Source organism: Epinephelus fuscoguttatus, linkage group LG8, assembly GCF_011397635.1.
Source record: "Epinephelus fuscoguttatus linkage group LG8, E.fuscoguttatus.final_Chr_v1".
NCBI lineage: Eukaryota > Metazoa > Chordata > Actinopteri > Perciformes > Serranidae > Epinephelus > Epinephelus fuscoguttatus.
Window position 1 is genome coordinate 29659947 of NC_064759.1, and position 16030 is coordinate 29675976.

The 16030-nt window shown below is 40.3% G+C and overlaps 1 protein-coding gene across 1 annotated transcript; it reads left to right on the forward strand.

The window, feature by feature from the left end:
* Nucleotides 1-1232: 1232 nt before the first annotated feature.
* Nucleotides 1233-15869, forward strand: entpd3 (ectonucleoside triphosphate diphosphohydrolase 3). Its single transcript, XM_049584912.1, has 10 exons — nt 1233-1407; nt 3967-4104; nt 4535-4652; nt 4935-5094; nt 7798-7957; nt 8093-8320; nt 9259-9522; nt 9611-9721; nt 10327-10464; nt 12956-15869. The coding sequence occupies exons 2-10, from the start codon at nt 3970-3972 to the stop codon at nt 13142-13144; spliced, it is 1503 nt and encodes a 500-aa protein (XP_049440869.1). The 5' UTR covers nt 1233-1407; nt 3967-3969; the 3' UTR covers nt 13145-15869.
* The last annotated feature ends 161 nt before the right edge of the window (nt 15870-16030 follow it).

Sequence of the window (16030 nt, forward strand, 5' to 3'; positions counted from 1 at the left end):
ATCATGCAAATGTGCTTAGCCTTGTCTAAATAAAAGTCCTCTGTGACCTTAATGTTTTCATTGGGTGGGACAAATGCACATACTGAATACTGAGAGGGACATGTTCCCTGCCCACGGCACCACCCAGTGTATGCCTATGGCATCTTATAACAAATACTTGGTAAAACAACTGTACAGCTGTTTTCAGAGGCTGAGCAGCACTGTGAGCAGTAAATTAACTTTGACATGTAGAATTGGTGGAGCGCCTGTGTGAGGTTCGAAACACATTGTGGTCTGGGTTAAATTTATAGGGTTTTGTGGCCCTTGAAGAACAAAAGTACTTCCTGCACTGGAACTAATTGTTGCCTGTGAACATAAAGCGTAAGAGACAGGGTTGGTAAATGAGTATGATAGAGGCTGCCATGATGAATAAACTGACTAAAAAGAGGAATTAACAGATGGGTGTTTTGGTGTGGATTGTTCACATATGTTGGATGAGCTGGTTGAAGCTGTTTTGGCCATTGATCTGGACTTTGAAGCCTGATGCATTCTGAGGACTCTCCATCCCACTAAAGTGGTACTGGACTGACATGCATACATGCAAGCACTTCTCATGTTTCCACAAAGTGCAACAAAATCCAAATGCATGTCTGCGTGCACATACAAATACGTGTATGCACACACACGGACAAAAAGTATGCTTTCAGCTCTGCGCTGTCTGTCTCTGTGGGCAAGACAAACATATTGGATTACATCACCATTTTCTGTTCGTTCTACTTAGCTTAGATTAATGACTCATAGTTTTCACTGTGAGAACTTAGGGATAACATGAGGGTGGGAGCTTGCAGGTACCAACACATCCTTGATTGTTGGTACAGTGCTTAATCCTCTTGGTTTCTTCATACTTTGCCTTTCAATTCAGGCTAATCAAATAAAAGCTGACTTTGTGATAACAGCAGAAACTCAGCCGCAATGCACTTTATCTTATTGATCACATCAATTACCTTTACCACAGCTCCTCCCTGTCTGTTCTCACGTTGTTTCATGCACACGCACAGATAACTGTATCTGTGCTAAATCATCACACGCAGACAGTGAGGAAGGAACAAGCCCTACATCACTCACTGGTTGTCCTGGTGGCTCCCTGGTGGGAGTGGTGAAAACTGGAGTGTGTATGCACTGCTCCTCCCATGCTCCCTCTCTCACCCCCTACTCTGTGTTTTGTTGGGGTACAACAGCTCCTGTTCCTGTGGGCCAATCACTTTTTACAGCACACACTCACAGCACACTCCCTTACTCTCTCTCTCTCTCTCTCTCTCACTCTCCCTTCCTTTGCTGCTGTCCTCTGTCCTGCTGTGTGTCTTCATCCCTTCTTCAGAGCCATCTCAACCCCACTCCCAACTAGGATCTACAAAGCAGCTCTTCAAGGTAAGAAACAAACATACCTCCTCTCTTTTACACGCATTTATTTACCTGTGAACAAAACATTAGTTGACACAGGTAAGTTTGTTTGATTGTGTTGTATCTGCCTGGGTGTATGCATCCGTCAGTGTTCAACCACATACCACTCTTTTACCTTTTCCTCACCATGAGGACCAACCCCTACAAGTAGAGGCAACACCATGTGCAAATATGTCTTATTTGATCCCCAGCTCTACTTGTAAGAATAATGTGGGTGTTGTCAGTGTTGAATTTCGCAATGCAAACCCTTGGCTTAGACATGCCGATTCTTCTGGTGGACCCATCACTCTTTTTAAACTAAAGTACTAGCCTTGTTGCATTGTGTACTAAATGAAGAATAAGAGGGTGTTATTGTACATTGGGGGTGGCGGCAGATAGCAAAGTAGTCCACATGTTTGTTTTTTTTCTTTTTGTGTATCCTTAGACCAAGAAAAACAGATTAATGTTGTCTTGTACACTGATAAACCTTCATCAAGTGAAACTGCTTATTATGATATAAAATCATCATATACGACTAAATGCAGTTGCAGAGAAATCACTGACATTTGTAAACCTGGACTATCAGCCATCACACGACTGTTAAGTGTTGAGTTGACTGAAGACCACCTCTGTTGTTGGATACATTAGACATACTTGTTGACATGTCCTCAGGCTGTAATCACACCTTGTCTAGCAGCTTTTACCTGTGTGTTTTCTCAGTGTCTGTGATGTGAAAAGAACAAACATTGCCAATGTTATGTTGCTACAGTCTGCTAACAACAAAGCAGTGAAATATTTATCTTGGGATCTATACAGCTTAAAAGAAGCTTAGAAGTAAGAAGAAGGAGGGAGAGAAAGGGAGATGGAGGATTGTGCTGCTGCTTAGTCTACCAACTGATAATGACATGTATGACGAGTGCTACCTCATAGCTGCAGACTGACACATGGCTGTAATTACTGTGTCGCATCCATTTACAACCTCACACTGCCGTAGAGACAGCATGATGTGGCAAGTTAAGGGACAGGATGCACTGCTGTGTCATTATTTATATTCATTATTTTCTTTTATGTCTCTATAAAGACAGATGTGCTATTCTTTCCCTCCTCTTTCTCTGTGAAATGGAATACATTCACTCCTTGCTATTACATAACAAGACATTGCTGGGCTTAGTTGTAGTTTTAAATATAGATTATCTTCACATACAGTGCATACTAATAATAACATGCATAGCTAACGCACTAGGGCATATACAGTATATCAAACTAGAATGTTTTAATGAAAAAAATGTACTGAGTTCAAGAGTGTGCATGCACGCAGTTAGGTACAAAGAGCCATGTCTCGTGTGACACAGTTGACCTGTAATTGTAGCCATATTAGCTTCAAAATGACTCCATGAGAAATGCATGTCTTACATAAGAGAAATATTTTCTTTGTCTGTACCACACATGCTAGATCTGGCATGAAACGCTGTTTTCTGTCACTGAGTATACATTTGAAACTCAAACAAAGCCGTTTCTGGCACGCCATGTTTATCAACAAGAACAAAATTTGAGTGAAACAGTCAACAGACAGTTTATGTGAGGTGAGTATTTTTCCGGTGCGTTCATCTTAACATCATGTGTGTTTGTTCCAAATTTCGTGTTTGCACTGAATGTCTGGCTGTTGCTTCATAGCCATTAAGAAGAGTTGAACACAAATTAAACCTCATGATCTTCAGTGGCAGGTTTCCCTGTCCGTTGGGTTTGTGCAATATTGAAATATTGCAGCAATCATATATTGGATGCTCTACGCCCATGCACTCTACGGCCCTTCCCGAAAACCTGACTGAAGTTCTGCAAATCAGTGTTTAGTTTTGAATTATGTGGATACATGAATCAGTTCAAGTTTACATAAACAACACGACCTAAACCTTTGAGATTGTGGGTTATATTTGCTATGATTTCATGAGAGACCAGCAGCTGTTGAAGAACTGCACTGTTCTGTTAGAGCCTAAGGTTTATTCTTGCTGAGTGGCAAGTGATGTTGCAGGTGTTGCACATTGCAAGAAGTGGCAAGCCCTCAAAAGCTGTTAGCTCTTTACCTCAGTGGGAACTGACACCTCGTAAAACTCTTAAATCACGCTGTAAATACTCAGCTCACTTTCTTCTTCTTAAAAAAAAAAAAAATCCAAAGCTGGGAGAAACTTATACTCTTCTTAACGGATCATAAACACTCTAACAATAAATGCTCACGTCATGGCATTACTTTGGAACTTTGCCTTAATTCAGTAGGTCAAAGATAACCTCATGGGATCAAAGTATCACATTGTTTTTATCAGTATCCAAAGTAAGCACTTTCGTGTGTTTGTTAAAGCTGGTGAGTTTTGCTTAGATCATCAAAACTTTGCATGCTACCAATGTTTTTTTTTCCATCTATAATGAAATAAAGAGAACTATTATTGCTTATCATCACTTTTTAAACATCCACCTGTCATCAATTTGAAAGCTAATATATGCTTTTAGTGAGAATCTCACTTCCCTTTTTTAAACCCTCTTCCTTGCCAACAGGAAATGGTTTCCAAACGGAAAACAGGCTACAAATGTCGTATAGCAGGAGTGCTGCTTCTCCTCTTGGCCAGCATTGCTGCCCTTATTGCTGTCGCTGTCATTCAGGACACCTGGAGGTCCAACGGGTACACTTTAGAGGTAAACATATACATGCACATGCACAAATGCTCATGGATGCAAATATAAATACTTACTATGTGGCTGTAGATCTTAACTTTAACAACGTAAAAGAGTGAGACAGAAACGGGTATACAAACACATGCATCAGCTCCCACACACTCTCAGTTGTGAGTGTGGTGCCAGACATTCTCCAGATGTCCCGGTCATTGTCAGGAGAAAAGGTTTTCTCATCAGACCATTTGGTGATGGGCCATGTGTGTTTTTTAAAGGGGTAGTTGGGGTCACAGTGGCCTGTCTGTAGTTTAATTCAATCTTTGTAGTCTCAGCTCTTTGTCACATTATCAACATCATTTAGGGCTTTTAGATATTTAACTAATCAAAGTAAGAATTGCAATCTGATAGACCAAATAAAATGTGAATCTTTAACATGATTTTTTCTTCACTCCAGTACGGCATAGTGATAGACTCAGGTTCATCACGTTCCAATGTGTACCTGTACGAGTGGCCAGGGGAGAAGGAGAATGAAACCGGAGTGGTGACTCAGATATTGAACTGTAGAGTTGCTGGTGAGTGATTGTCTCTTCAACAATTGCAGCTTTTGTGTGTAAAAGTTCTACACTTTCTAGAATTGAGTCTAAAAAAAAAATGCTAAATGAAAATGTAGGAGTAAACTGAAGCACAGGAGATAGTGAAGAGAAAACTTTCAAAGTCAAAGCTTAGTGAGCATTTTGAAATACACCATCAGCCTTTATTCATTAGAAATTTTACACAGTAACTCAGGTATTTCACTTTATGCTTTTAGTGTGTGTACTTAAGAATATGATTTAAGCTTGGCCTTGTGCCCACAGGTGCTGGTATCTCAGAGATGAAGGTTGACCCAGAGAAAGATGCCAAATCGTGGCAGGGATTCAGAGACTGTATGGTCAATGTCACCAAAGCCATACCTCTTGAAAAACACAAAACCACACCTCTGTTTCTGGGAGCTACTGCTGGAATGAGACTGCTACAGTAAGGAAGTGTTGAAATAAGTTAGCTTTGGGGGCCACCTGAGGCAAGCATGTTTTTTTTTCAATTCTTTGCAATGGGAGCACAGCGTATTTACTCTACGCTACAAGATCTGGCAGCATGACGAGACACTCAGCGTCTACTCTGTACTGAGAACTACATGTTTGGCGATTTTTTTCTGAGCACAGAGAGTTAAAAAATATTCAACTTTGAGTAAAATGCTGCACTTGTCACTGTTGCTTTTTACCCAGCAATCCAACACGCTTCAGCCCTCCCTTTATCGAGAGCAAAGGCAGGTAGTAATCTACCTTGTGCCAACATTTTTACTTCAATGGATAGTCTGTAGCATAGCATCAGCTGCAACCAAAGCATCCCAGTTGAAAAAACACTGTGCCTCCAAAGCGCTCCTAAATGCTCCTGGTCTGACATTACACATTAGGAACACTTGGCATTTTAGTGGGAAAACCGCTTAAAGAGCTTAGATGGTGTAGCAGTGATGTTGGAAAGTCCAAATCTGTGCACCTCTCACAGTTGTCGACAGTTACATGAGATTCTTACTGAGTTTTAAAGGTCATTAACTCCATGCTACTGATTCTGTAGGGCTGGTTTGACCATTCACTCTGCTCTACAGTGTTGAGATGACTACACTGGTTCAAGAGGATACTTTAAAATACTGTGCAGGATTGTTGGTTACTCTTTGAAAACATGCTCACCAGCAAAAGTGAAAGTAAAAGCCAACTGTAGATTCACCCTTATTTGGTGTTTCAGCTCATTGTATTTGTTTTGGCGCTGTGTTTCGTCTATGCCTGCTGCTTACAGTCTGGCACCTGGTTGCCACCTTTTTGTAGAATCCCAACCTCACCTGAACGCTGTGGGGGTACACGCCCAATAATGTCCACACAGATACATGGATAATAAGAAAATAGAGGCAGAGTCTTTGCAGAAAAACACACCATTGCACACTTCTAGTGAGTCACATTTGAGAGGGATTGCTTCTGTATCAGTTTATGCATTTTATTTAGGAAAACCCTGCATTGTGTATATTCAATAGATATCTAATATAACAATATCTTTAATAGTATAAAATAGGTCAAATCCCAGCACAGACCTTTCATATGAAATCCCAAGGATGTTATTATTGATGTTGGTATTGTAGCAGATATTTTGGGAAATGTGCTTATTTGCTCCCTTGCTGAGAGTCAAATGAGACGCTCAATACTACTCTTGTATTTGTACAGTCAATATGAAGCCAGAACTTTGAGAGGATTACTTTATCTTATCTTAGCTTAGCATAAAGACTGGGAGCAGGAAATATGTATAGTTGTAGGGACATTCCATCTGCAGCATACATGGCACACCCTTACAAACCGTGGTTGCCAGTAATACAAGACAAGCCCACAGTTATCTGATACCTCCCTACAAAAGATATTGCACTGAACAAATATGAGGCCAAATGTAACAGTTATCTACTTTATATTTTGTAATACATGAAGATTCACATTGTAAGTAACAAGATGTAGACTTACCATTAACCTTACATGAACCATAACCACCTCTCGTTTAAGCTAATACTTCACGCCTAGTTAAATGCTTATTCCTTCAGAGCTTCTGCTTCCAGACTAAGAGGTGAAAGGGGCTGATAGTGGGCTGATGTGTAGGTATGGTGGGCGAGTCATGTAGCTGCTATGGCTACAGTTATACCCACTCAGGGAGCAGAAGTGAAACAACTAGCCCGGCTCTGTCCAAAGGTAAAGTGAGTGACATTACATTGATAAGTTAAAACGAATTGCTTATTTCATTGCAAAATCAGCACGCAGCAGCAGAGCTACGCTATATTGAACTGAAGGCAACTACCTTCAGTAAAATGGGCTGCCAAAGTCCCATAAAAGTAAAACCAAACTCTTTCTGTTCTTTCGTCATCTAATGCCACTGGCATGGCCTCAATTAAACAAATGATCAAAAAGATGCATACTGTGACAACTATATAGTTACTTTATTAAATTTATGAAAGAATAACAGCTGATTTTTTTAAAACATTAATTAATAATTTAAGATTTAGTGTTCCAAATAGATATGACGTAACACAACAAAACTTACTGCCCTGCTTCCCAGAGCAGCAAAAAGTGAGCAATGGACATAAACGGAAGCTTAAAAAAATCCAGCTCTCTTTGAATTTTAAGAAACCAGGCAATCTGAAACTCTTTTCATGTCAAGGCTCTGCAGCATGATGCAAAGCAGACCACAGGCCTGTTTGAGAGGATTTTCGCCAAAACAATTCCTTCTATAGAAGAGGCTATATTGTGCTTTTGTCCCATTGACGTTTTCAATCCAAAATGGCGGCAGTGTTACCACAGCGTCATCTACATGTAGCAGCAGCTGCAGCACCACAGTTTCATCTCTTTGACAATACCCCAAGAAGTCTCTACGTTTTGTTCCTTTGTACGTATTAAACAAACATGATATAAGGATTATGAGGATTTTTATTGCCTTTGAATAGAGCGAGGCTAACTACTTCCTCTCGGCTTCACATGTAGCATACGGACATAAGAGAAGTATTCATCTGCTTATCTAAATCTCAGCAAGAGAGGATTTCCCAAAATATGAAACTGCTCATTTGATAACCCTGATTTCGTATTTCACTGCTACTGACTGCTCCTTTTCCCAATACAGTCTGTAATTATGTTCCTTTTCCCGCTTTGCTGTAAGTGAAAAGGATGAACAGAGGTCCAATGAAATCCTGGAAAGTCTGAGAGATTACCTATCGTCTTTGCCGTTCACCTTCCAAAATGCTTCCATCATTACTGGTGAAGAGGAAGGGCTGTATGGGTGGATCACTGTCAATTACCTCATGGGGAACTTCTTAGAGGTAAGACACTGTCAGGGATCTCTCTGGTCTATGTGGATCAAAGTGTACCTAACCCTTTAAACATACAAAAAAGAAGAAAACAGAATGCTGCTTCACAAAGGTTTGTCATACTAACCTCTACCATTTTCTATGCAGAAAAACATCTGGAACACCTACGTACACCCAGATGGGAAAGAGACTGTAGGGTCCATGGACCTTGGTGGCGCATCAACACAGATTGCCTTTGCTGTCCCAGATGAGCTCAAGGGGCCTGACTATATGCATGTCAAACTGTACGGTTACCCTTATAATGTATACACACACAGTTTCCTCTGCTATGGCAAAAATGAGGCTGAGAAGAGGGTTCTGGACAAAATAGTTCAGGTACATAGTTTTCATTGTGTATCTTCCAGGTACTGGTTGATACTAGTTGGTTATTTTCTGAGCTCTCTCCCTGTGTAGTATGTGTTTCTATGGTCATGTTTAAAGGTCCAGTGTGTCAGGTTTAGTGGCATCTAGTGGTGAGGATGCAAAACTGAAACTGCCAACGTGAAAATCTACCTATAGCCAGTGTTTGGTTTGACCATTCTGGGCTACTGTAGAAACAACATGGCAGACTCCGCGGAGGACCCGCTCCTTGTGTAGATATGAACGACTCATTCTAAGGTAGCGAAAACAAAAATCAGTTCTTAATTATAATAATTATAAACTAATGAAAATGTAGTTATAAATATGATCTACCAATAGGTGGCCCTTAGTCCTTCACACTAGACCTTTAAGTGTGTGTGTGTGTGTGTGTGTGTGTGTGTGTGTGGTGCACAAAGCAGTGGAATGTATGCGGGGGTTTTTTGTTGTTTTTTGCATGCATGTGCAGGCCGAAATCCATTAACGCCCAGTTAAGAATTGATTAGTGAACACTCCTATCATTGAGTTGCTAACAGGCAAACGGAGACCAGTCAAGAATGCATTATGTCATTAAGAATATTGATCGCACTGTGTGCTGGTCTGCAAGAAATGCATTATTTCTGGCAGCTTATAGCTTCATTCTTGAAACTAATAGTAATTAAAGCTTGAGAAATATCCGATGCAGTGAGAATGTGTTGTGGCTAAAATTTTGCAGCAGAGTCCTCATATGAAACATTAACTTTAAAGTCAGTATGTACATCAGCATCTGTATGTGGTAATGTGTCATACATACTGTCCAAACCCTCTTATCTCATCCTCCCATGTCTCTTCCTGCACCCCTCTTTTTTTTATGGTTTTGTTTCCTCCTCATCCTCCATTCCTTCTTTTGACATCCCCTTCTTCTCTTAACGTTCCAGGAATCATCGAACCCATCCTACATTATTAACCCCTGTTTTGCTGAAGGTCACAACCACACCATGAACGCTTCAGCCATTTATGACACAGAGTGCACAAAGAAGCCAAAGAACTACAACCCAGATCAACAGCTCTTCATGGTGGGAGGAGGCGACTCAAAAGGGTGTGAAAGAATAGTGAAGTCCATATTTGATTTCAAGACTTGCTCCTCATCCCAGTGTTCCTTCAACGGGGTCGAGCAGCCACCTGTCACCGGAGATTTTATGGTAACACACAAATAGAGAACATGCAAGAGGAGAGATGAAATTTAAAAAATATATAAAAAATAAAAAAAGTTTCTTCTGTTTCTGCCAGGCATATGCAGGATACTTCTTCATTGCTAGGGCGCTTGGGCTGGAAGGATCATCAGATTTTGATCAATTCAGTGCCTCAGTTGAGCAATTCTGTCACACAAACTGGACAGTGGTAAGTTCCTCCAGTCGATATACCGGTATAGTAATAAGAGACGGGAAAAGGTGGCAACAGGAAGGTGGAAAGGGTGAAAAGAGAAGAAAGAGAATTTAGGATGTAGACACAAAGCTGTTATGGGCAACAGTGTGGTGTGGTAAACACTACCACTCATAACAGCCAACCACATTCCACAATAATTTCACTAATCAAGAAAAGAGCAGAAGATTGTGTTGATTGATTTGACACCTCGCTGTTTGAGGTGTGCCAAGCTGTGTGAGGACATTTTCTCTGTGTAATTTAGTGTTGGTGCTTCTGTTTAAACATGATGTCTAAACTGCAACTCAGTGCACTAAACAAACAGATCATCTTTGGTTAGGTTTGTTGTTTCAGAATGATCAACTCAATTATTTGGAGATTTAAGAGTAAAGTACTTGAAGAATATTTCTGTCACATAAAAGTTTTATTTGATCTTATCTTGACTGAATTAAAAAATACCCCTTGACAACATACTGTTTTGTCTCAGTCTTAATCATTTGTTATTAGTATTCAGCTACATCATTTGTATCATTCTTCTTCATGGTTACAGCCCACACACTAATCTCTGTTTCTCCTTCTTTCAGCTGAAGGCAGAGAAGACATGGATCTCTGACAGATACCTTAGGACTTACTGTTTTGCAGCTCACTACGTTTTCGCTTTGCTGGCAGATGGATACAAGTTTAACAAAGACACCTGGAAAAACATTAACTTCCAGAAAGAGGTTAGTGAAACTAACACCCCACACATATAATTTTCAGCAAGATACTCCTTGCACCTACTTCTGTCCTTTGACCAAAGTAATTTGACTGGACAAGAGGCATGAGTGCTGATAAAGGGTGCTTTCACACGTGCCCTGTTTGGTTTGGTTAAATCAAACTGAAGTTCGTTTGGGCAGGTGTAAACACAGCAATCACACTTGGGTGTGCACCAAAACAACCGGCCCGAGACCTTCTTGAAGAGGTGCTCTCAGTCCGGTTACAAACAAAATCTGGTGCGGTTCATTTGTGTTGAGAACATGTTCCGACCTTGATCCGAACCAACTGTAGTCACATTACACATTGTTTGGGTTAAACAAGCATGAGCATGTTACAGTCCTGGAGGATTATTAATGTGCGCCTCCTCCTGTACTGCCTTAATATGCACATTCAGCACATCCAATGCATCAAAACATTATTTTCTAGTTGGAGCCGTGCCTCGTTTTCAAACTGAATGGTTTGACTAAAATGAACAATGACAGCAATATAGTACACGATGACCAGCGCTAAAATCAACCCACGTACTCCATTGTGACTTTATAAAGTGTTGCATTTATCTCGCAAGTGTACTCGTCAATGTTTTGTTTACTTCCTGGATTTTTCCCACATGGAAATTCTGACTAATCAAGAGCAGTTTTTTCCACACAGGCATTTGATCTAGTCCGCTTGCAAATGCTGCCGTGAGAACAAGAACCAACTCTAGGCAATTATGCAACTTTGTAACAAAATGAGTCCCTGATTCAGACCAAAGCAAGTGACCTAGAGGTCTGAAAGCACACATAAAGAAGCCTCCAGCAGCAATGGTACTTGAAGCGATGCATGTATCACTCTGCTTTAAAGGTGTTCCAAACCGTTCATTACATTAACCATCAATTATCCGTTAACAATAATGGTTGCATAAGAACTATTACACTCCACAGATGAACAAGTAAGGTTGTCAGAAGAGGATGAAGGGATGAAAGAAGCCTGGACAATTCGCTGCAAACCTCCAGGCAGTAGGCAATGTGAGGAGGGACAAGGGGGGACAACATCAGAATCTATGCACTCTGATAAGCATTAAAACTTGAGTCAGTGAGTGAGAAACATGCAAAGGGAAGAGACGAGACGAGTGACAAGAGGTGGAAAAATAAGTGAGTCAGAGAAGAAAAACCTGAACCAAAAGAGTTATTAATGGGGCAGTTCCCCAGTTGTGGTTAACAAAACAAAGCAGGTTCATCCACTGTCAAAAATGGACACCTACTGCCTCCAGTTGTGCTCAAATGACATCTGCCGATGACGCAACAGTATCGTCTGAACGAGCTGTTCACTCATCAAAAGAGTCCTGACAGCCACTTTGACTGTCAGGACTCTTGTTTCACTGGTGCACAATAAATAAAAATATACAGATACATGTAAATGATACAAAGTAGCTGGCCTATGGTAACGTGTAGTTCTGAACAAAGCAGCAGGCTACTGGACAGGATGTTTATGTGTTGTCTAGCAACAGGCTAGTCCCAGTGCGGTTGAGGAACTATTTGTGTTGGCAAAACCAAATAAATGATTAAATAAACAAAACAAATCATAACTTGTTGTTGCCTTATAGTGTTAACTAATAAATGACGCTTGTAGAACTATTGTATGAATGCATTATCACTAAAGCGGGAGTGCTGTCGTACTGAATATCAGCACAGCTGTGATTTAGTCATAGGCACAAGGCTACAAGCCAAATGTTGAAGATAATCCCAGATGATATTAAGATAATGCTTGAATGAAGCCAACATACTTAATGTTTTTTGTTCTCTCTATGGCAATCTGATGAGTGCTGAGGAGAACAGTCCCTCATGTTCAGACAGAGGCGTTTAACATTTACAAGTTCGAATGAGGCCACCCATGGGGACTCGTCAAAGATGGATGGATGGCTGACATACCAATGATTTGCATTTAAAAAGTAGAGGCCAGAGTGAAAGGCAGGCAATGTATCGCTCCGGGACACCCTGAGGACACGGAACGCCTTCCACAATGGAACTCCCTCAACGGAGGGGGATTCCTGGTCTGTGACACTCAGTCCATCAGTCATGAGTCATAAAGAAAGACGCTATTAAAAAGTCACACATTACAGCCACAGTTTCCTAATTGCACGGCAGTTACCCTTTAGACTTGATCACAAGAACGTCCCTCAACATCTGGCAATGTTCCTGATTTCCAATCCTGCCAACAAGTGAGACAGTGTGCTGTGTGCACTGTTAGTGTCTTTGGGGTGTCTGGAAGTTACAAACCAGACACACTTGATGGTGGTTTCTTGGGTATTATGACTCATCTTTTGCCCTAAAGCTGTTATTCTGCAACTTCATAACAGGACTGTTACATTTTCTCAACTTCTCTAGACATGCAAAGTGATGCATTGGCAACTACTGAGAGAAATTACAGTGTCTAGCATGCAAATTCACATGGAAACCCCTTCTTGTCTCCTCTCTTCAGGTACAGAAGACCAGCATAGGTTGGAGTTTGGGCTACATGTTGAAAATGTCCAACATGATCCCGTCTGAAGTGAAAGAAATCCCCCCCATGACGGACCCCGTCTTTGCCGGCCTTATCTTTCTATTTTCAGCACTAACCATCATAACTGTTGTCTTAGTTTTCATCATCCTCATTCGCACCTGCTACTGAGAGTGTAAGTTACAAAGGGAATGGCCTACCATTGTAAGCCACGGGGGCTGTCAGAATCCTGTTAATAGTGGGAGAGCACTGTAGCAGCATGTGCCAAGGCACTTGTACTTAAAGTTACTAATGAAAATGTTTGTTTTTTTAAGCTTGAGCCATTTACTGCCTTCTGTTTCAATTATGAGAGTGACTGAAGTAAGAGCATCAAAATGAAATCCTCTCTCCGTGTATTCTGCTGGTGACTTTTCAGCATTGAGTATTAATAACATTTTTTTTATTTCATACCTCAGGGAAACTCACATAGATTTAGGTAACAGGAATGTTTTATATTCACTTTTTCAAGTTCTTCTAAAGGAAAATATTGTTTTACAGCCAAAAACAGGTGACAGTAGTTTACCTGAATGCCGCACAGATGATGTAAAAGCACCTAAAAATGTCTTGAAATGAGGACACATATGCATTCACACTGCGTGGTCACAGACACGCATGATATATACGTTATATCATGCGTTATTGTAGATTGTAGTGTTTTATATAAAATACTATATATATATATATATATATATATATCATACGGTGTATAAACTTATTGAAAACCAGAAGTGCACAACAATACTCCACACTTACTGAATGAAAACCTCCCTTATAAAAATGTATTGATTTTGCTATGTGCCATTGTTTCATTATGATTTTGCAAAAATAAATACATCTTATATGAAGTCATTTTCTTACAATCTTTTTGCAAACAATTAAAAAGAAGATATGTTTAATTGTCTGAGTTTGGGACAACAGCTAACTGATCACTGAATATTAGTAAGTGTTACAACAGTGTGTTTTTCTTGCGTTTTATACATCATATTAAGAAACAAACCTTGCGCTGCTCCATTCTCGGGAAGGTTTTCATTCTGTATTCAAAGAGCAGAGTATTGTTGGATAAATGTTAGATATATAGATACATATTTATAAATAGTAGTTTGAGCCTGGTGTAGTTTGAGAACACTGCACCAGAGAGTTAAATATAGTGTTGTGGATAAGTCCTGTCAACGCTGAAGATCCTCACGTTCTTCAGTCTTCAGTTTATTCTACACTTGGTGTTTTTATATATCATGAAAGATTGTGCCCATATGAAGCCTTTGATGAGAGATTTATTTCAATCAGCAGAGACTTTACAGACGTTTACAGATATAAAACATGGATGACAAAATGTATGTTTGAGTTTTTTGGTGTTAACTCCATTTGGTCAGTTTGGGAGATGAGCCCCAATCAGTCAGCAACAGAACCCAGAGAGCAAGTGGTGTAGTGGAGGGTATATGAAGGTATATCCACCTCTTTTTGTGGTCATTTACAGCAGTGGTTCCCAACTGGTCCAACCAAGGGGTCCAGATTTCACCTTAATCATTAGTTCGAGGTCCGACATGTTTAAAAGATTCAGTGTTACACTTGTGTTTGCCCGTGCCTTGAGCTAGATTGCTGTCTCTACCAAGTTGACATCATTGCGAGTCACTTGTTCCATTCAGAATGGGTCTGTACCACTTTTGGACAACGACCCACCAGTTGGGATCCACTTGTTTACAGTATACCCACCTATCAACAAGCCTGATCTCACTCAGAAGTCGTCAAAATCCGGCACTTGGGCAGTGACTTGCAGCATCAGAAACAAATAAAAAAAGGCATCTTATAACGTCGGCATGATATGTGGGCGGTTGCCGTTATATTAATGCCGTAGAACAAGGATGAAAGTCCAACTGGGGCGAGTCCAAAAAACACAGACTTTTACCCAAGAGAGTGGTGTTCGTCTCCCGCAATATTCTAAAGCCAAACCTTGTTCCTTTTTCCTAAACCTACCCATGTGTGTTTGTTGTTGAAGGAAAAAAAAAAGTCAATTCGCTGTGTTGTACCGACGTGGTGCGTTTATTTTGAAAAACACTGTATGTAAATGTTAAATTTCCTGTGAAAACGGAAGTGTATTTTGAAAGAAGACAATGCATGTAACAGGCAGCACTTGACACAGTGTCCCAGAACGTCAACAACCAACTCACCCAGGGTTCCTTGCACGCTGTCTGTGGACAAGGAAAGTCCATGTCCAAATGTCAACATGGGATGAGGTTGGACTCCAATCTCATCTCATGTTGACATTTGATGTTTGTATGTTGTATCAGCCAAAATGAATATATAGGAATATATAAGGGATTATACCCACTTCCTCCTCAGTAACCTACCCATCTACCTATTAGTACACCCACCTCATCAACTACCACTACACCACTGCCTGTGACTGTTCCCAACACTGGGTCTAGACAGAAGAGGCACAGCTGAGAGGGAGCAATGAATCTGACAGAGCATCTGAGCTATGACACACTTGATAAGTACATCCAAGGCGTTTAATCTGTAGGCGACCACAAAGTATGAGAAAATAAGAATGATTCCCATTAGTGATGAATCAGTCTTCTTGACATAAAGGCATTATGAAACATTAAATTCTATGACGAAAGAAAGAGATTTCCTCATCAAACATCATCTCTGACTGAAAACAGCATGAATTAAATGTGTGTGTGTTTCTTTTTACACTGTGTATGCGTCAAAATCTACTTGGGTAGCATTTTTGTTAAAATTGTTGTCTTTGCACTGGAGAGGATTTTGCATGATATAATGCACTGACTGTATTGGTCCTGTTTTGATAATACTTCTCTCTCTGTTCATATATATATAATAAACACATCTACTAACTGCACCTTGTGACTGCTGTATGAGATTTAAGCCTCTGTGCTGCACCATTAGTTAACCTTATTGATTTTACTTGAGTTCAGCATGTTATTTCATTTAATACCAAACACTGGTGGCTCCTTCTTCAAATCTAATTTATTAATTAACAGGGGGTATGTTACAGTACCA